This window comes from Phyllostomus hastatus, unplaced genomic scaffold (genome assembly GCF_019186645.2).
Source record: "Phyllostomus hastatus isolate PE091 unplaced genomic scaffold, TTU_PhHast_1.1 phas_contig_40, whole genome shotgun sequence".
Lineage (NCBI taxonomy): Eukaryota > Metazoa > Chordata > Mammalia > Chiroptera > Phyllostomidae > Phyllostomus > Phyllostomus hastatus.
In genome coordinates this window covers 78,829,500-78,850,035 of record NW_025333872.1, presented here as the reverse complement: position 1 = coordinate 78,850,035, position 20,536 = coordinate 78,829,500, and the positions used below count along the sequence as shown (strand labels likewise).

The 20,536-nt window shown below is 40.3% G+C and overlaps 1 protein-coding gene and 1 pseudogene across 1 annotated transcript in view; one reads left to right on the top strand and one right to left on the bottom strand.

The window, feature by feature from the left end:
• Nucleotides 1-907: 907 nt before the first annotated feature.
• LOC123821861 lies at nucleotides 908-1,721 on the bottom strand (annotated as a pseudogene).
• Nucleotides 1,722-12,995: 11,274 nt separating this feature from the next.
• The window catches only part of IL20RA (interleukin 20 receptor subunit alpha), a 30,525-nt gene continuing 22,984 nt past the window's right edge, over nucleotides 12,996-20,536 (top strand). The window contains exon 1 of the mRNA XM_045843427.1: nucleotides 12,996-13,287. Within this exon, the coding sequence (XP_045699383.1) occupies nucleotides 13,152-13,287 (136 nt within the window). The 5' untranslated portion in view covers nucleotides 12,996-13,151. The remainder of the gene's footprint in view (nucleotides 13,288-20,536) is intronic.

Below are 20,536 nucleotides of genomic sequence, written 5' to 3'. Positions count from 1 at the left end.
GAGCAGACCATTCGTCTGATTGTAATTCCTGTAGGTAAGCAGGTGTTTGGGCAGCACAAGAATTATGATAATCTATGTGGGATGTTCCTAAGACATGAGTTAGTGCTTTCAAACCCATAAAGCTTGGGATTTTATGGAGATGAACCACATGATAGGTCCGTATGCAAGCATATGCTCATCAAAATGATCTCAATTGTATCGATAGCTCAGCTCATTTGCACCTCCTGACCTTCTGGAACTGACCTGTGAGATGCAGCCTCAAATCAATGTCTTCCTTCTAAAGATTAAAATCAGATATAATATATATAAAACCAGCAGTGATAGCATGTGTTTTCAGGTTCATATTTCTTGATCTAAAACAAATATGGGAAACAAGGTAAAGTGCCCAAAGGAAGCAATTTTAAATTATAATCCATGGCCTCCCTAATATTTCAAGGGACACAGCCAGAGATGACTGGGCCAGAGATAGGAGCAGGGACAAATGGGAATATTCACAATAGTAAACCCATCTCCACAGACCGTACATAATTAATCGAGAGTTGGCTCTGGTGCGGTGAAAAGAAGGCAGGGCTTGGAACTCAAAAAGCTAGATGTGAATTGTGGCTCAGACACTTTTCAGTCAGTCACATCAGGAGGTTACTGACCTTTCACTGCCAGAGTGTCCTCAGCCTTCAAACGGGGATGGCAATGCCTGCCTCACAGCGCAGGAGTGAGGTGATCCGTGCGAAGTCCCCGGAACCCAGTGCACAGCCACTTCTCATTTTTGGTGTTTCTTTCCTCTTATATTTTCTGTTTTTCACAATAATACTTTCCTTGTTAAAGCATCTGTTTTCCAAGCTCTTTTATACATAGACTCTCTTTTTGTGTGTGCTGTATTATCTTTAATTAACTTCAAATACTCTTGCAATCATGTCACCGAGAGCTCACTTCCCTCACTGCTCTGCTTGGCTGCCAGTCTATGTGTCTCTCTCCAGCAACGGTGAGGGAGACGCCCTTTCCATGCGAAGGGAAATCCATGGTTTGTTGCCTCTGCCGATAACAAAAATGCTGGGAAGCTGGCTGCAAAGCTGTTGCCATTGGCATCTTTCACATGAACTATGTCAAAAGAACCAAGGTGTCTTTCCATGTTGGTGATTACGCCTATTCTTCCCAGGTTATCACCTCCGGTGACCATACACAGGTTACTAGTGTCAAATTGATGAAATCAGTAATTTTGCCCATCTCCAAATCAGTCTGAATGGCACCATTCACCTTGATGAAAGGATTAGGGTAGCGGAAGGTGTGAATGTCACGGGTCACCAGATGAGGGATCCCTTTTGTGCCCGCAAAGACCTTCCTCACTTTGCATTGCTTGTACTTGGCTTCTTCGGGTGTAATACCATGAACAGCAGAGCAACTTCTGGTGTCATAGATCAGATGGAAATTCTCTCCAGTCTTGTCAATGCTGATGGCATTCTTAAAACCAGCAGGGGAGGAGGTTGCATGGGTTTGGACCTTGCCATCAATCTTTATAAATTGCTGCACATAGATTTTCTTTGCTTCACCTCCTGTTAGGGCATATACTTAAGTCTGTTCCTTAGGAAAATGATGAGAGGGAGACATCCTCTCAGGTTGTGGGGACCGGGAGATGGCTGAGGAGCAAACACGCCAGTCAGTTTATTCAGCCCTCAATGCTTGGGATCTGCTACACGTTTCAGATGCATCTTGGGACCATAAGCCATGGCTGTGGCAGGCACGGAAAGAGTCCACATAGATTTTTCTTAACTGATCTCACAGCAAAATATGGCATAAACATTCATTCTGTTTCACATATGAGAAAGCTGAGTCTCACTCTAGGACCCAGGCTAGCTAGATTCTAGCCTTGTGCTAACCCCCCCAGACTGGACATGGAGGTAATGGAATTACATGAGGAAGTAGCTCTATCATATAAGTGAATAGAGCCAAAGACCAAAGTTCAATAACCTAAGATTTTTAAAACTATTAGGTCATATAGACATAAGAATATTATGCCAATCCAGATCATTTCAATTTCATTTTTTACCACATAGTTGGGGCTACTGGAAAATGGAGATAAATATCACATTATAGAGTACACAGTATGGAATTTAGTAGGTGTGTGGAGAGCTGTGAAATGATTCATTTAAAAAAGATTCTTTCTTGTTTGTGGTTAATGTTTGCAGAAATATACAAGTAATATATACACATAAATATGTGACAGTTATTAAAAAGTTCTTGCCATACTAAAGTTAATGTTAACTAGTAATAATGTATCAGTTTTAGCAACTTGAAAAATAATAAAATAACAATATACTGAAATACTACTGGTAAAACATTATTTGTTTTATGTCTATTTTTCATTTTATTACCACCACTAGCATACATAAGTACTATTATGAGAAGTCTTCATTTAAAAAATGAAGTTTTAGAACAACTTTATGAAAATCTCAGGGAAAAAAGGTAAAACAAAGAGGTAACATTAGGGTTCAATATACTTTTTAACAGTTCTTTTTTTAATTGTATTTTTCCATTACCATTTAGTCCCCTTATACACCCCCCTCCCCAGCAATCACCACACTGTTGTCCATGTTCATGAGTCCTTTTTCCTTTTTGCTCAAACCCTCCACCCCCTAACCTTCCCTCCTTAGCTCTCACCCTGCTCTCTATCTATGCATCTATTTTGCTTGCTAGTTTGGTTTGTTCATTAGATTCCACATACAAATTAAATCACATGGTATTTGTCTTTCTCTGACTGGCTTATCTCATTTAGCATAATGTTCTCTGTCCACCCATGCTGTTGCAAAGAGTAAAATTTTCTTCTTTTTTATGGCCGAGTAGTATTCCACTGTGTAAATGTCCCATAGTTGTTTTATCCACTCATCTGCTGATGGACACTTGGGCTGCTCCCATATCTTGGCGATTGTAAATAATGCTACAAAGAACATAGGGGTGCATATGTTCTTTTGAATTAGTGTTTTGGGTTCCTTCAGATATATTCCCAGAAGTGGGATGGCTGAGTCAAAAGGTAACTCCATACTGCTTTCCACAGGGGCTGCACCAATCGGCATTCCCATCTGCAGTGCATGAGGGATCCCTGTCCTCCACATTCTTGGCAACACATTGTTTGTTGATTTATTGATGACAGCCATTCTGACGGGTGTGAGATGGTATCTCATTGTACTTAAATTTGCATTTCTCTGATGACTAGTGACATTGAGCATCTTTTCATATGTCTATCGGCCATCTGCATGTCCTCTTTGGAGAAGTGTCTATTCAGGTCCTTTGCCCATTTTTTTAACCACATTATTTGTTTGTTTGTTTTTTTGTTTGTTGTTGAGTTTTGTAAGTTCTTTATAAACTTTGGATATTAACCCTTAATGAGATGTATTGGTGAATATGTTCTCCCATTCCATGGATTGTCTTGTTATTTTGTTGATGCAAAAACTTTTTAGTTTGCTGTGCAAAACCTTTGTAGTTTAATATAGTCTCATTTATTTTTTCTTTTGTTTCCCTTGCCTGAGGAGATATATCTGATAAAATATTGCTATGAGCAATGTCTGAGATTTTGCTGCCTATGTTTTCTTCTGTGATTTTTATGGTTTTGAGTCTAACATTTAAGTATTTGATCCACTTTAATTTATTCTTGTGTGTAGTATAAAAGGTGGTCTAGTTTCATTTTTGTGCACCCATCTGTCCAGTTTTCTAACACCACTTACTGAATAAACTATCTTTAGCCCATTGTATGTGCTTGCTTCCTCTGTCAAATATTAATTGACTACAAAGTATGGGTTTATTTCTGGGATCTCTATTCTGTTCCATTGATCCAAGTGTCTGTATTTATGCCAATACCACACTATTTTGATTCTATGGCTTTATGGTATGGTTTCATATTAGCTAGCATGATTCCTCCAGATTTATTCTTCTTTCTCAGAATCACTTTTGCTAAGCAAGACCCTTTGTGGTTCCCTATGAATGTTTGAAGTACTTGTTTGAGTTCTGTGTAACACCTCGTTAGTACCTTGATGAGGAAGAGTACCTGGCCATGAGAGGAGCTGAGAACTGGGCACTAAATCTCTAGAGAGCAGGAAAGAGACAAGGTGAAGGGTGGTGCCAGGTGGCACTGGAGAAACAGGCAGGGGCCAAATCTCAGCCGTGCTGGAGATGGTTGTTCTTATCCTAAGAGCAATGATTAACATTTCTTGTAGCAAGAAAGCTACAAGATAGATTTGCCTGAAAAAGAAATCTCTTTGGCTTGTTGTGAACTGACTGGAGAGAGCCAAAGTGGGCATTCAGAAACAGCCACTCCCAGGCGGCTGCCATGGCTGGTGTGTGAGTATTTGCGGGGGGGGCGGGGGGGGGGTGCTCGCCAAAGACTCATTGAGCTTCCAAAACAATCCGGGTGATTTATTCCTTTAGGTTAAATTTTTTATTTCTATTTAAACACTAGAATATGGGCTCCACAGTAAAAGGGACTTGGTCTGTTGTGTACTGCTGAATCCCCAGCTCCAAAGCAGTGCTCAGTACTTAGAGAGTGGTGCTCAATAAATAATTGTTGAATAATTGAATAAATGAATTTTAAAGGAAATATTCCTATTGGGAATACAGAAAGCTCCGATGGATCAATTCACACCTTGATATGAATGATGAATGTGAGCACCTGGGGAGGGGGTGGGGAGCAATGGGTAAGGAGGCTATGGCACTTGCTAACTTCATGACGTTTGTATTTACGTGAGTATGGGAGACGGACAGGTAATGCCTTACGTTGAAGATCTTAATAAGAACGACTAAAGATATACTTCTGAGTCAAACTGTAATCTTGTGTGGTTAAAAAGTTCTTTCAAAATGACAGCAACTTTTATGTTTTGACATAAATTGGTCAGTAAACCGTGTTTTTCATTTCTTGGTTTCTTTTTTGTTTCCGGGGGAGGAACCGGATGCTGTCTCTGAATGTAGTCTAAACCAGCTGTGAACCCCCAGTGATTTCCAGTCCTGGCCTCCAGGCCTGGGCCTGTAGAACAGCCAGTCACTCTTGACAGACAGGTCAGTGGCAGCCGAGTCCCTGCTCCTGAGTAGTTTGAGGGCTGAGACCAAACTCGAGATCGCTCGTCTCTTCTACACCTTTCTGTGCTGTTCAGAGCCAAAACTCAGTTTTAAGGGGGGCGGTGGCGGGGATTGATCCTGTATTGAAAAGGTCTGCACCAGCAGGTCTCTGCCCTCTGTCAGGGATGTAAACTAGGACATCGCATGCTCAGGCGTGGATAAACCCTGCAGGACACCCAGACTCAGGAGCGTGAGAGCACAGTGACTTCCGGTGGCGGGTCGGGGCCTTTCCCAGGTTCCGTGCACACGGAGGGTGAAGGCCCGAGCTCACGCTACGCCGGCCCTTACTTCTGCTTTCATCCTTCTGAGCCTGGGAACCCTGTGAAACGCCAGGAAGACTTTGAATTCAGACCAAGCAGGTTCTACCAATCATATTTCTACCTACAAATCTGCCCTTCCGTATTCTCTCCCAGCTTTGTACTACCAGGATAATCATCTCTTCCTAGAATTGCAATGTTTTAAGTTGGATCCTAAATGTTAAATGTTAATGTTCAACATTTGAGAAAATACAAAATTCCAAAATTACATTTTGGTTTTATAAATAAGGTTCTGTCATTCATTCAACAAATGTTTACTGTGTACCTCCTTGGTACCAGGCAGTAAGCAAAAGAGGAATTCTGACCCTCTTGGAAATCCTTATTGGGGAAGACAGACGGTGAAGTATACAAGCATGCATTTACACACTCCTATACACTATGGATGGCCACAATGTTGAAGTGCCTGTTAAAGCATTTGTCCATTTCTATACTGGGTGTCTATTTTTTTCTCATCAATTTGTAGGAACTGTTCACATTTTCTGCCTCCTTTTGATGTACCCATGGACTGCAAATTCCCTCTGCTCTGTACTTTCTCGGTCTCTTTAACAGGCGTTCTTCTGATGAACAGCTGTTGTTCATTGTAATGAATTCTAATTTATCACCTTCTACCTTTATAGTAACTTGGTGTTAATTGCCCAGTTTTGCTTTTATTTGAGACTGTCTTGATTATTCTAGACCATTTTGGAATAAAAACTCCAAAGTGAGTCACTACATGCTAATCTAGCCTTTTCAAAACTCTTCAGATCTAAATTACTTAAATTATCCAGCAGAGGGAACTATGCTACAAAAGAGTAAAGCCAAACTACCGCTGGGTTTGGAGCAACATAGATTATTAATGTTGTAGTTTTCTCTTTCCATATCAGAAAACGGGACTCTTTAATTTCTTTTAATATCCTCGGGCTAATTAGCATGCCCAGCAGCCAGGTGCGACCCCCAGCTGAATTATTACACCAACAGTCGTGGCATTGAGATCTATTTTGGTGGTCACGCACGCCACGGCCGTTCACATTCGTCAGGATTTTCATCTTCTTTATTACCACTCTTCTTTATGGTCCTGACTAAAGTAACCCCTATGGCTATTTATAACCCTTCCAGAAGCCATCGTTTCTATTAGGAGAACTGTTTCCATTTTCCACAGTAGTTCTCAACCTCCAAATAAAAAAAGAAATGACCAAAACATCACACATCCCTTAGTTAAGACGTTCTTGACATTAAGTGATAATTGCCTCGTATCCAGAATATATGTATATAGAATATCCTTTATATACAGTCTTCTACAGTTGTTCTAGTTTTGCTTTCACATTCAGTTCTCGAATTGGTGTGCTGTTGTCTCCCAGTTCTGGAGGCTGGAAGTCTGCAGTCGAGGTGCTGGCAGGGTTGGTTCCCTCTGAAGGCTGAAAGGAGGAATCTGTCCCATGCCCCTCCCCTGGCTTCAGGTGGTTACTGCCAGTCTGGAGTGTTCTGGGCTTGTAGATGCATGACCCCAACCTCTGCCTTTCTGTTCACATGGCATTCTCCCTGTGTGCATGTCTGCACCCAAATTTTTCTTTTTATAAGGACACAAGTCATATGGACCACAGGCCCACGCTGCTCCAACAGGACCCCACCCTGCTTTAACTAATTACATCTGCAACAACCCTATTTCCACAGAAAGTCACTTTCCGAGGAACTGGGACTTAGGCCCTCAACATATGAACTTGAGGGGGGATATTACTTAACCCATAATAGCTATTTAATGCACCTCCAACTATTTTTGTATGTGGTATGAAATAAGGTAATTTTTCCATAATTCACTGATAATCACATTCTTTCCCTCATCAATCTAAAACACCCCCTTGGTCATTCACCGGATGTCCACAAATGTAGGGCTCTATATGCCGTTTCATGAGTTTTTAGCCTACCACATTGTCTTATCGTAACTCGACAATGTATTCCCTAGGCTCATTGTTTCTCTCATTGCAAGGTTGCTAAACTTGGAACCATTAGTTCCCATTCAAAGGACAATAAAACTTATCTCCCTCGAAGCCAAATGTTTGCAGTCCAGAGCAGGGACTCTCCCCTTTGCGTCCCCAGAGATAAGAATTCATTTACTTTCCAAAGTACTTGTTGAAATCAGGGACAGGGTGTCTCTCCCTCCCTCGAAACGTGATAGTGGCAGCTGAGCAGTGTGTAGTCTGTACAAGCCTCCAGGTTCCTGGCTTGGGCTTCCTCGGCTGTGGGGCACGCTCAGCCTCCACCTGGCTCTCATTGTGTCGCCCCAAGGTAGAAGAACGGGGCGTGCAGAATGGATACAGTCATTGCTGTATGTCAGTGATTTTCCCGTGTGCCACAAGAATTTTCAAAATATGCAATACCTGACTATTTAGTCTGGGACACTGACCTCTTTTCCCTTAGATTATCAAATTAAAAAATGACAACAGCCAACACAATACCTATCTGGTGTGACTGTATAAAAATTATACCTATTTTTGTCAGATCAACAAAAAAATATATTTTCTGGTGTGCTACAGCATTTTAGTAATTAGTTTATATGTGCCACGAGATGAAAAAGGTTAAAAGTCAATGTCATATGCAATAACTATGATCTCTGCTCTAGAAACCTTGTTTGTTTTTGACATAAAAATGAACAAACTCAGATACTAAGAAACTTATCATAGATCACTTCCAGCAATAAAAAAAAGATAAAAACTACTGATACATGTAACAACATGAATGAACTTCAAAGATATTCTGTTGAGCAAAAGAAGCCAGACTCAAAAGGATACAGACCATGTGGTTCCATTCACTGGGAGGGCAAAGAAGAGTCAAACAGGAGTCAAGTGGCAACGGAAGTCGAAACAGTGACCTCCCATGTTACAGGGGTCTGGGAACAAGCCTGGGGGAAGCTTCTGGCATGCTGGAAATATTCTACGTTTTGATCTGAAGTTGATAACATGGTTGTGTATACATGAACACCTTAAGACTGGTGTGCTTTATGCATTTTATGTAAGCCACGCCTTCATAAAAACTTTAAAAAAAATGTCAGCCAGTTGTTTTGTGGGAATTGGCAAGTGATTCTAAAGTGTATATGAAACTGCAAAGGCCAAAAACTATCCAAGACACTCGCATAAGACCAAAATAAAGGGACTTGCTCTACGTGGGCAAAGATAAAGTAATTAAAATAGTGTGGTGTTAGTAGAGTAACAGACAGGCCAGTGAGACAGAGTAGAGTCCATATTCATGTGTGACATGCAGTTTATGGAGAAGATGGGACTGAAAAGCTGAAAGGAAAGGGTGGAGTAAATACTGTTGGGTCAACTGGACTCACATTAAAATAAAACTTGAACCCCTACCTCACATCACATATAAAAATCAATTCCAGGCATGTCATAATTTGAAAGGTGAAAAAATGAAACAGTAAAGCTTTCAGAAGATAGCTTAGAAGAATATCTTCATGACCTGAGGGTGAGATAACATTTTTTAAACAGGACACAAAATATAACGACCATAAGAGAAATAATTGGTAAGTAGACTATATTACATTTAAGAACTTCTTTTATTACTCTAGTGAGAGAGTAGAAGGGAGAGCCACAGCAAAAGGAAAAGTATTTGCAACATGTACAACTGCTAAAGGGCTTATATTTGGCACGTGTAACAAATTGCTTCAAACAAATTAAAAACAAAATAAAAATACAATCTAAGAAAAAACAGGCAAGAAACTTGATCAGATCATGACACGAATAACTACTAAACTTAAGAAAAAGTTCTAAATGTCATTAATCGTCAGAAAAATGAAAATGAAAACCACAAAGAGATACTACTACACACACTCTAAAATGGCTAAAATTATGAAACTTGAAAACACCAAGTGTTGGCGAGAATGTGGAAGACAAACTCTCATTTAGAGCTAACAGGCATGTACATCGTTACTACTTTGGCAAACAGGTTTGGCATTATTTACTTAAGGTGAAATCATGTCTGTCCTGTGATCTAGCAGTTAGACTTCTGGGTACATATCTGGCAGAAAAATGTACACCTAAGCAAGAGACACAATGAGCATGTTCAAACAACACTATTGTCAATAGCTCCAAACCAGAAACAAAGTTCATCAAAAATAGAATGAATAAACACATTGTGGCATAGTCAGACTTCACAGCATTACACAACTATAAGCAACAACATGGACGACTCATAGTATAATGTTGAGTGAGAGAAGCCAGACACAATGGAATACACACTGATATGGGGAAGAAGTGAGGGGTGAGAGAGAGGCCTCTGTGGGGTTGGCAGGGTTCTATTTCTTGTGTGATGTATATCAACATTTGCATTTTGTGGTAGCTCGTTGAGCTGTAGCATCTGTCTGTGCATTTTTCTGTATGTGAATTATACTTACAATTACAAAATCTTGTAAAATGCACAAACCACTTCTCAAAAAAATTGGAAAAAAGGTCAAGAAGCATGATGAGATAGCATTCCATAGGATTTAAATAGTAGGTATTATTTGGATTTAAGCAGAGGGCATAATATAAAAATTGCTAGTGGCCTCAAATACCCACAAAGAATGGCAGAGTACACCACAAGGATTTTAGAAATTTCAGTACCGCATGCTTATCCTCTCCCAATACTCTCTCCTTTCCTCAAATTTGCCCCCCAACCCTTTCCACCAAACTTTATCTTCCCAATCCTTTCCCACCACCACCTGTCCCCTAATTTTCTGGTTTACTTTTGCAGCAGTCACCTTAGTACATTCTGAACCTGCCTTGCAACACCAGAGTGTCCAAGAATGGGTATCTATTGCCACTCACAACGGAGTTTACAATATGGAAATTGCACTAATGCTGCATTTTCTTAAATTAATAAATATCCATCTCAATATGTGTGTTATTTTACAGTTTACCCCTCAAAAGTATTTGCTTGATTTTCTTAAGTGCCGGGGGCATATAGGGAAGTCATTAAAAGCATCGACTTTGGCATTAGTTTAACCAAGATTCAGATTCCAGTTCTGTTGTTTATTAACGACATTTTTTAACTCAGGGTACCATGACTTACTCACAGAGCTGCTGCAAGGATCTAAGAAGGCAGTAAATGTAAAATTCTTAGCATAACAACTGGCTCAGAGTAAGAAATCAGTAACTTCAGGTGATGATGATGATGATGGAAGAGGAGGGAGAAGAGAAGAAGACATTATTATTATCATTCCTGGAAACTATTTAAACTGCAATAGGAAAAGTTTGTATTTTTTGTTTGTAGTATTTACTGCTGCTGGGGTTGAGAGTGGGAGGTGTTGGTGTATGGCCTTTCTGACTAGAAAGCCCCAAAATCCATGCAATGGGCTCCAGAAATTAAGATCTCAGCAAGATAAATCATGGCAAGAAGAATAATCTTTACAGCAGAACAAAATACCCATGTAAGTGTGTTGACTCATTTCCAAAATCTCCTGAAGAATATACTGTCTGTTTTTGACTGGGAAGGCTTAGACTGGGAGGAACTGGGACAGGGGTGAGTAAGAATTTAAAGGCACAGAAGAAACTCCCTAAGGTAAGGTCTGGGTCATAGGTAAAAAACAATAGAGAAGTCCTTGCTCCACTCTAATTTAATCCATGGGAAACATCAACTGCACACCTAGCAGTAGCTCAGAGTGCACTCAGCCTACAATACCCACAGGTGTGCTGAGGGCGGAGCGATAGGTTGGTTAACAGGTATGAGACCTGAGAAATTCCGACTTGCTGCCTGACTAGTGGAAAGGGGAAGCTGAGGAGGAAGGGGGGAGGTTACAGATTACTGGCTCACAGACAAGGGGTGGGCCACTTATGGGGAAGGACCCCAAGTCCCAGGTACCCTACCCTTTTCCACTTCCTGGTAGGAGGAGACAATGAACTGTTACTGCTCAAGTTAAGAACAATCAGGGGAGACTGGATGGAGGGCCATGGATTCCTCTGCTTTAGCCCCTTTAGCACCAGGAACCATTCGCATTTGAACAGAAATGCATACAAGTCCTAAAGCTCAGATACCAAAAAATAACTGGTGCAAGATATCTTTATGGCAAATATGCATCATACTTAACTAATCCACTAGACTTAAAATGATAATGGAGCTAAACTAATGTAATTTTCAGTTAGTAAGAACGGCAGCTCAAGATAACACCCATGATCTACTAACAACCTAGAATCTTTGCTAAAATGTTCGATCCTTCCTAAACGTTTACTAAATCAGTAAGAATCCAGCCAGGAAAACAGAAACCATACCAGTTATTTTGACAGAAAGAATCTGCTATGAGGAATAGGGTAAACCGATGTTGGAGAGTTTAAAAAGCACAATGAAAAGGGGATTCTGAGACTGAGGCAAACTACAGGAAGCAGTCCTAGGGCTGAAGAAACAAGGGGAAGACGTGGGGGTTACATCTCGGAAGAAGAAGCCAGGACACTGCAACTCAGACCTCTGGGATGGGGAATGGCCAGCTCGCTGCTGGTGTCCTTGAGGAACAAGGCTAATGCTGAGCAACAAGGCAATTGCTGGGCGTTGAGGAAGAAGCAGGAAACCAGCAGCAGCTCCCGCCACAGCATCGACCCTGGGGCGCTACGCTGACAACAGAAATAGGAAACTGAAAGACCCTGAGCTCCTCCTCCAGCTTTGAGTGTTCCTCTAGCGCCTACTACTGGTGGAACCTAAAGGACCTGGCCACAAGAAATGGAGTTTGCGGAGTCCTAGGTTCTGCATCACAAAGCCAAGTCCAGTCAAAGAGACAGTCTTAGCCTGGATTCGTCCTCTGTTTCCAAGCCTTTTAGAGGACTCTGAAAATCCTGACCATCCTCTCACTCCCTCCCATCAAAAAAATAAAATAATTTTTTTCAGCTATTGAAGATTCTTTTTTCTAAGATAAAGGTAGATGAGCGAATTTTAGGGTCGTTTCGCATTATCTGTACATTTGTGAACAGGTATTCATGAGGGAAAGAGACGTAACACATCTGAAGTAAATCGTTTATTCTATTTTAGGGCTGCGCCCAACTTTTATAACTCCTTTCAAGGCCTAGAGCCAAGACTGCCTCTCAGATTTTCCTTATACCATTTCCACATGTTTCTTAATTGCAACCCCCGCCCTCCCATTATGAAGAGCATGAGACCGATAATCAAGCCTGTTTGGAAGTCTCTACGCCGCTGCTCCAGGCTTGGGAGACTGCATTCAGGGTGACACCTCACTTTCTGAGTCTCCCTTTTCTCATCTGTAAAATAGGACAATACCTAATTGCAGGTGGCGAGGATTAAATGTAATCAAATACAATCAATGTATGGCAGAGTGCCTGGCAGTGTGTTGAGAAATAAATAGCCCATTTCATTCTTCTTCCAGCACCGAACTCTGACATTTCAAAAATTTTCGGGAGGTGGCCATGAGGCCTGGTTACCAGAGTCAGTTTTTAGTGATTTGCGGTGTTTCTCCTCTCTCTTTACTGCAGTGAGGTTTTGCCCCTGGTAGTGGCCTCATTGGTTGAAACTCACACGGTCAGAACTGAAACAAGGAGTGGCTAGGGACTAGTTATCGCCGGGACCCTCCCCTCTCCCTGGCGTCCAGCTCGGGACTCCAAAGGGACGAGGGTGGGGCGCGGACCTGGCACCGCCTCCCCGGGCGCCGGGCGTGTAGGAGCGCCTCGCGCAGCCGGAGCTGCGGGACCTAGGCGCAGAGGGGAGCCGCCGGCGCCCGGGGCCTTCGGGGCGTCGGACGCTGCTGGCCTTCCGTGGAGATGTGACCCGGCTCCGCCGCCCATGTGGGGCTCCCGACCCCCAGCGAGGGCTGCGAGGGCGGCGGCCGGAAGGGCCCCAGCGCCCGGCCGTCCGGCCCTCCCACTGCTGCTGCCGCCACTGCTGCTCCTGGCGGCGGCCGCGCCGTCGGGGCGCGCAGGTAAGTGGGCCGTCCCGGGGGCGCCGCCAGCTGCAGGACAGGGAGGTAGCCGAGCAGACTCCGTCCCGCCCGCGCGGCGCTTGCTGCGCCGAGAGCCGCGGGCGGAAACTCACTGCGGCCACTCGAGCGCTTGGTTTTGAGTCAAGTTTGCACCGCGCCGGTTTCACACTTTCCCTTGCGGGTTGCAGTCGGTGAGGAGGAAGTTTGACGGCGGTCGCCGAGGCTCGTAATAACCCCGCGCAAGGCTTGGGTCCGCGCGTCGCCGCCTCTTGCCACCCCGCTTCGGACACCTAGACCTGTTGCACTTAAGCAGGGGACTCCCCGGAGCTGGAGGTGGTGTCTGCGCTTCACAAAACCAAAATCCCTGAAAGAAAGGTTCTGATCCGAAGGAACCGGGTCTAGAAAGAAGCGGCGTTTTTAAAGAAAGGTCCCCTCTTCTGGGCACGTCGTTTTTCCCCTTTCACGTACGACCGTGTACAGATATGTGTCCTTTGATTTCTCTTGAAAATAAAACTTGTGACTGATCCGTGACATAAGGTAACGGCACTGTTTTTGATTTTGCTGTTAAGTTTAAACTCTACCAGTTGGAATCCAGTGAACCAGAATGTTTCATTCACCTGATTTATTTTTTTCTTTTGCATTTCTGGTATAGAGAAAAAGTTTTGTTTTGTTTTTCTTGGAACGTACCCTTTTTATTGACATAGAATATTCTGTGAGTGTACAACATGATGATTCCACATCTGTATACATTGAGAAATGATCTCCACCATAAGTCTATCTGTCACCATCTATTACCATCCAGAGTTCATACAATGTAATTGATTATAGTCCCCATACTGGACATTACATCCCCATGACTTATTTTGTAACTAGAAGTTTGTACCTCCATCCTACTCATCCATTTCACCAATCCTTCCTTTGGCAAGCACCAATCTGTTTTCTCTATGAGTCTGGTTTTGTTTTGTTTGTTTTTTGTTTTGCTTTTTTAAAATTCCACACACAAGTGAAAGCACACGATATCTGTCTTTCACTAGCATAATACCTTCAAACTTCCATCCATGTTGTCACAAATGGCAAGATTTCATTCTTTGTTACCAGACACACACACACCCTGCATCTTTATCCATTCATTCATTGATGGACACTTAGGTTTTTTACCTATCTTGGCTATTGTAAATAATTCTGCTATGTACATAGGGGCACATGAATCTTTTCTAATTAGTGTTTTGCTTTCTTCAAATAAATACTTCGATTTGGAATTACTAGATCGTATGATATCTCTGTTTTTAATTTTTTGAAGAACTTTTGTACTGTTTTCCATAGTGTCTGCACCAATGTACATTCCCACTAAGCATACACAAGGATTCCATGTTCTCCACATCCTCACCAACACTTGTTTTTTCTTGTCTTTTTGATAATAACAAATATGAGGTGATATCTCATTGTGGTTCGGGTTTGCATTTCTATGATGTTTAGTGATGTTGAACATCTTTTCATGTGCCAGGTGGTCATTTGTATGTCCTCTTTGGAAAATTGTCTATTCAGATCATCTGCCCATTTTTTATTATATTTCTTTTTTGTTTTTCTTTTGTTATTGAGTTGTATGAGTTCTTTATATATTTTGGATATTAATCCTTTACCGAATATTTGATTTGCAAATATTTCCTACCATTTAGGTTGCCTTTTCACTTTGTTAGTTGTTTCCTTTGTTGTGCTAAGTGTTTTAGTTTGATGTGGTCCCGCTTGTTTACTTTTGCTTTTGTTTCCCGTGCCTTTAGTGTCAGACCCCCACAAAACTATCACCAAGATTGATTGATGTCAAGGAGTTTACCTTGTGTTTTTCTTTCTAGGAGTTTTGTTTCTGGTCTTACATACAAGTCTTTAATCCATTCTGAGTTAATTTTTGTGTATGGCATAAGACAGTGATCCAGTTTCATTCTTTCCCATGTGACTGCAATTTTCTCAATATCATTGATTGAAAAAACTATCTTTTCCCCAGTGTATATTCTAGTCCCTCCATTCATTTCCATTGATCTACAAATATGTGTATTTTTATGCCAATACCATACTGTTTTGATTACTATAGCTTTGTAATGTAGTTTGAAATCAGGCCACATGATACCTCAAGCTTTGTTCTTTTTTCTCAAGATTCCTTTGGCTATTTGGGATCTTTTGTGGTTCCATACATATTTTAGGATTGTTCTATTTCTGTAGAAAATACCATTGTGATTTTGATAGGTATTGCATTGAATCTGTAGCTTGCTTTGGGTAATATGGACATTTAAACAATATTAATTCTTTCAGTCCATGAGCATGGAATATCTTTCCATTTATTTGTGTCTTCTTTAATTTCTTTCTTCAATGTCTTACAATTTTCCGTGTACAGGTCTTTCCTCTCCTCGGTTAAAAATTTACCTATAGGTACTTTATTCTTTTTGATCCAATTGTAAATGGATTGTTTTCTTAATTTCTCTTTCTGCTAATTCATTGCTAGCATATAAAAATACAACAGATTTGAAATATTAATTTTGTACCCTGTAACTGTATTCATTTTTTGGTTCTAATAATTTTTTTGGTGGAGTCTTTAGCGTTTTCTATTAATAAAATCATGTTGTTCACAAATAAGTTTTACTTCTTCCTTTCCAATTTGGATGACTATTATTTCTTTTTTTGTCAAATTGTTCTGGCTAGGATTCTCAATACTATGTTGAATGAAAGTCTCCAGAGTAGGCATCCTTGTCTTGTTCCTGACATTAGAGGAAAAGCTTTCAGTTTTTCACTACTGAGTGTGATGTTAGCTGGGGACTTCTCATATTTAAGCTGTGTTATACTGAGATATGTTCCTTCTGTACCTACTTCGTTGTGAGTTTTAATCATAAATGAATGTTGAATTTTGTCAAATACTTATTCTGCATCTATTGAAATAATAGTATGATTTTAGTCCTTCGTTTTGTTAACATGGTATGTCATATTGATTGGTTTATAGATTTTGAACCATCCTCTTATCCTTGGAATAAATCCCACGTGGCCATAGTGTATGATCCTTTTAATGTATTGTTGAATTTGGTTGCTAATATTTTGTTGAAGATTTTTGCATATGCGTTCATCAGGGATGTTGGCCTGTAACGGTCTTTCTTTGTGATTTGCTTGTCTGGTTTTGGTACTAGGGTAATGCTGCCCTCATAAAATGAGTTTGGAAGCATTCCCTCCTCTTCAGTTTTTTGGCAGAGTTTGAGAAGGTTAGGTATTAAATCTTTTTTGAATGTTTGGTAAAATTCACCAGTGAGACAGTCTGGTCCTGGACTTTTGTTGTTGGGAGTTTGTTTTTTTGATTACTAATTCAATCTACTAGTAATTGGGCTATTCAGATTTTCTGTTTCTTCATGATTTGATCTTAGAAAATTGTATGTTTCTAGGAATGTATCCGTTTCTTCTAGTTTGTCCTATTTGTTGGTGTATAGTGGTTCATAGTATTCTTTGGGATCACTTGTAACCCTATTTTATTTCTGATTGTATTCATTTGAGACTTCTTTCTCTGTTTTAGTGAGACTAATTAAAGGTTTGTTAATTTTGTTTATCTTTTCAAAGAACCAGCTCTTAGTATCATTGATCTTTTTTATTGTCTTTTTAGACTCTATTTCATTTATTTCTGCTCTGATCTTTATTTCTTTTTGCTACTAACTTTAGGCTTTGTTTGTCCTTTTTCATGTTCCTTTAGGTATAAAGTTAAATTGCTTATCTGAGATTTTTCTTGTTCTGTGTCACTATAAATTTCTGTCTTACAGCTGCTTTTGCTGCATCTCATAGATTTTGGCATGTTTCACATCCATTTCCATTTGTCTTAAGGTATTTTTTTCCCTTGATTTATTCATTGACCCATTGGTTTTCAGTAGTATGTTATTTAGTTTCCACATACCGTATTTTTTATTTGTTCAGTTTTCTTCTTGTAATTTATTTCTAGTTTTGTACTATTGTAGTTGGAAAAGATTCTTGATAATGATTTCAGTCTTCTTGAATTTACTGAGACTCATTTTATGGCTTAACATATGATCTATCTGGAGAATGGTATGTGTGCACTTAAGAAGAAGATACATTCTGCTGCTTTTAAATGGCCTGTTCTGTACACAGTTATTAAATCCGTGTGTCTAATGTGTTGTTTAAAGTTGTTGTGTGTGTGTGTGTGTCTCCTTCCTTCCTTCCTTTCTTCCTTTTTCCCTCCCTTCTTTCCTTCCTTCCTTCCTTCTTCTGCAAAAAATACTGTGCATTTTCTTCAAATGGGTACAACATACAGCAGTCATTGGTGAAAGCCAAGGCCATGATATTAGATAAATTAAGAGGCAGGTAAAGGCAAGGCCAGGCTGTTTTCCTGTCTGATGATTTAGCCTAGTTCACAGGTAAACTTTGGCAAACTGAGAAGGTGGAGTTAACCTATTCCCTGCATACTTTCTCACAAATGTTAGAGGTTTCACAAGCTTTGCCAAGTGCCAGCTGTGTAAACCAAGACCATATTTTCTGACAAGTTGCTCAAATTCTCACTTGTATGTTTGTTGTTATGTGGCTATGTGATTTAGTCACTCTAATCAGTAAGCAGCAGAGTGAACATTCTGCTTTGCACCCTGAGGAGTGTCACTTGTATCCTTTTTTTATTTAAATATTTTGTTATTTATGCTTAAAGTTGTCCCGATTTTTGCCCCTTGCCCCCGTCCACCCAGCCTGCCCTGCATCAGTCCCCACACTGCTGTCCGTGTGCATGGTTCTTCACACGTTCCTTGACTAGTCCCTTCTCCTTCTTTCGACCAGTCTCCTCCTCCTCCCTCCCCTCTCACAGCTGTCAGTCTGTTCCTTGTTTCTGTGCCTCTGCTTCCGTTTTGCTCTTTGGTTTATTTTGTTCATTAGATTCCTCTTATAAGTGAGATCATATGGGATTTGAAGGCTGATGTTTCTTTATTGATTTTCTGTCTGGATGATAAATCCATTCATGTAAGTGGGGTATTAAAGTCCCCTACTGTTATTATATTGCTGTTCATTTCTCCCTTCATCTCTTAATATTTACTTTTTGTATTTAGGTGTTCTTATGTTGGGTGTATAAAGATAGTTGACTCTTGAACAAAATCACCCAAATCTTTCCAAAATCCTCAAAGAGGGAAAAATATAGAGTTTTTTATGTCTATAAACAATTGAACCTAACTTAGTTTTGGAGCTTTAGAATACAATCTAAATATTACTAATACACTCATGCTTATTAGAACTAATATACTATAATAAACATGATGAGGGTATTTGTTGAAGTGTCTCCTCTTTGACATAAACACAGCAGCATCGGGTATTTTATTTTACTGACATGTTATTCCAGGACATACTTCATACACACACAAATGATTCTAGTGGAACTAGTTAAGCTTTTTGATTATTTTTTAAACTTTGTATTTTGAACTAATTTGAATATTACAGAAAAGTTGCAGAAAAAGTGTAGAGTTTCTATAACTCCCTCATCTAGTTTCCCCCAATTTTCACCTCCTGTGTAACCATTCTACCAGGTTCAAAAATAGCAAATTAATGTTGGCATAATGTGTTTACTAAACTGTAGACCTTGCTGGAATTTCACCCGTTTTTCAACCAGTGCCCCCGTTCTGTTCCAGGACCCACTCCCGGACCCCACACGACATTAATTGTCACGTCTCCTTCTTCTCCTCCAATCTGTGACAGTCCCTTAGCCTTTTTTTGCTTTTAGGTCCTTGACACTTGTAAAGCATCCTGATCAACTCTTCCTTAGAATATTCCTCAATTTGGGTTCATTTGCTGTTTCCTCATGATTAGTGAGGTTATTACTTTTGCACAGGAATATCGTATACACACCCTGACTGGTGTGTCCCAGTTGGTTGGGCAGCATCCCACAAGGCAAAAGAAAGGTTGCCGGTTTGATTCCCGGCCAGGGCACATGCCTGGGTTCCGGGTTCAGTCCTGAGTCAGCACACATGAGAGAGGTAACTGATGGATGTGTCTCTCTCACATTGATGTTTTTCTCCTCTTTCTCCCTCCCTTCTCCTCTCTCTGAAAATAAATAAATAAAATCTTGAAAAAAGAATACCATACATACTATATTGTCTTTCTCAGTGCAGCATGCGAAAGCATTTATGATATTAATATGTCTTTTGCTGGTGACATTAGTCTTGACCACGTGGTTGAGGTGGTGTCCAGAGGGTTTCTCTCTGTAGGGTTAATACTTTCCACTTTGTGATTGATTAATATCTTGTGGGAAGATACTTTGAGATCATGCAAATATCCTGTTTCTCCTCAAACTTATACTCACTAATTTTAGTATCCACCAATGGATACTACATAACTATTATGATTAATGGTGATTTTTTTATTTCCCTCTTTTCTTCTCCATATTAATTGGAATACTATTGCAAAGAAGAGCTGTCCACTTCTCCCCCACTTACTTATTTATTTGATTGTTTAAATGTGTCAATAAGAACTTATAAACATTTACTTTGAGTTATCATTCAATACAATTATATTTTCTGCTCAGATTTTTCCAGCTTTGGCCATTAAAAACTCTTTCAATTTGGCTTCTTTTCCTCAGCTTCTATAGTGGGCATGTTCACTGCACAACCCTCACTGTTGTTCCGACAAGGGCGGTTTTTCATACTTACAGCTAACTGCCCGTGTCATTCCAGGCCAGCCCTCCTCCTCCATTTTAGATAAAAATATATATGTTATAAAAGGGCCACTAAACTATCTACTAAATGCTCTACTTTGTTATTTTAAAAATTGGCTCACAGTTTTTAAGTTCAAAGTGTATAACATCACATGCAGTTCAGCAGCAAACAGCACAGGGGAACGAGGTGTTTGAGGGGATCAGATTCAATGAAGAAGAATTACCCTAACACCCCCATGCATCCATTTTGAGTTTTCAAAAGTTAAAATGTACTTGACACAATATAATTTTTAAACAATCTTGCTTTGAGCACTTTTTATTCATTCATTCATTCATTTGATGTCATTCATTCCTACTTTCAGGAGCTGTTCTAGGCATCGAGGTGAACAAAAATGAGGCTCCTTTCTTCACGGAGCCTTCAGTCTCAGACGAGTGATTGCATGAAAGTATAAATGTGAGAACTGAGGAAACCAAGCTCATTTAGAAGCACAGGACAAGGCAATTGATCTAATTTAGGGGTTAGGCTAGGCTTCCTATAAAAGAGGTCCTTTAAACTGAGACTGACGAGAGTTGCTACAGGGTGTGTGT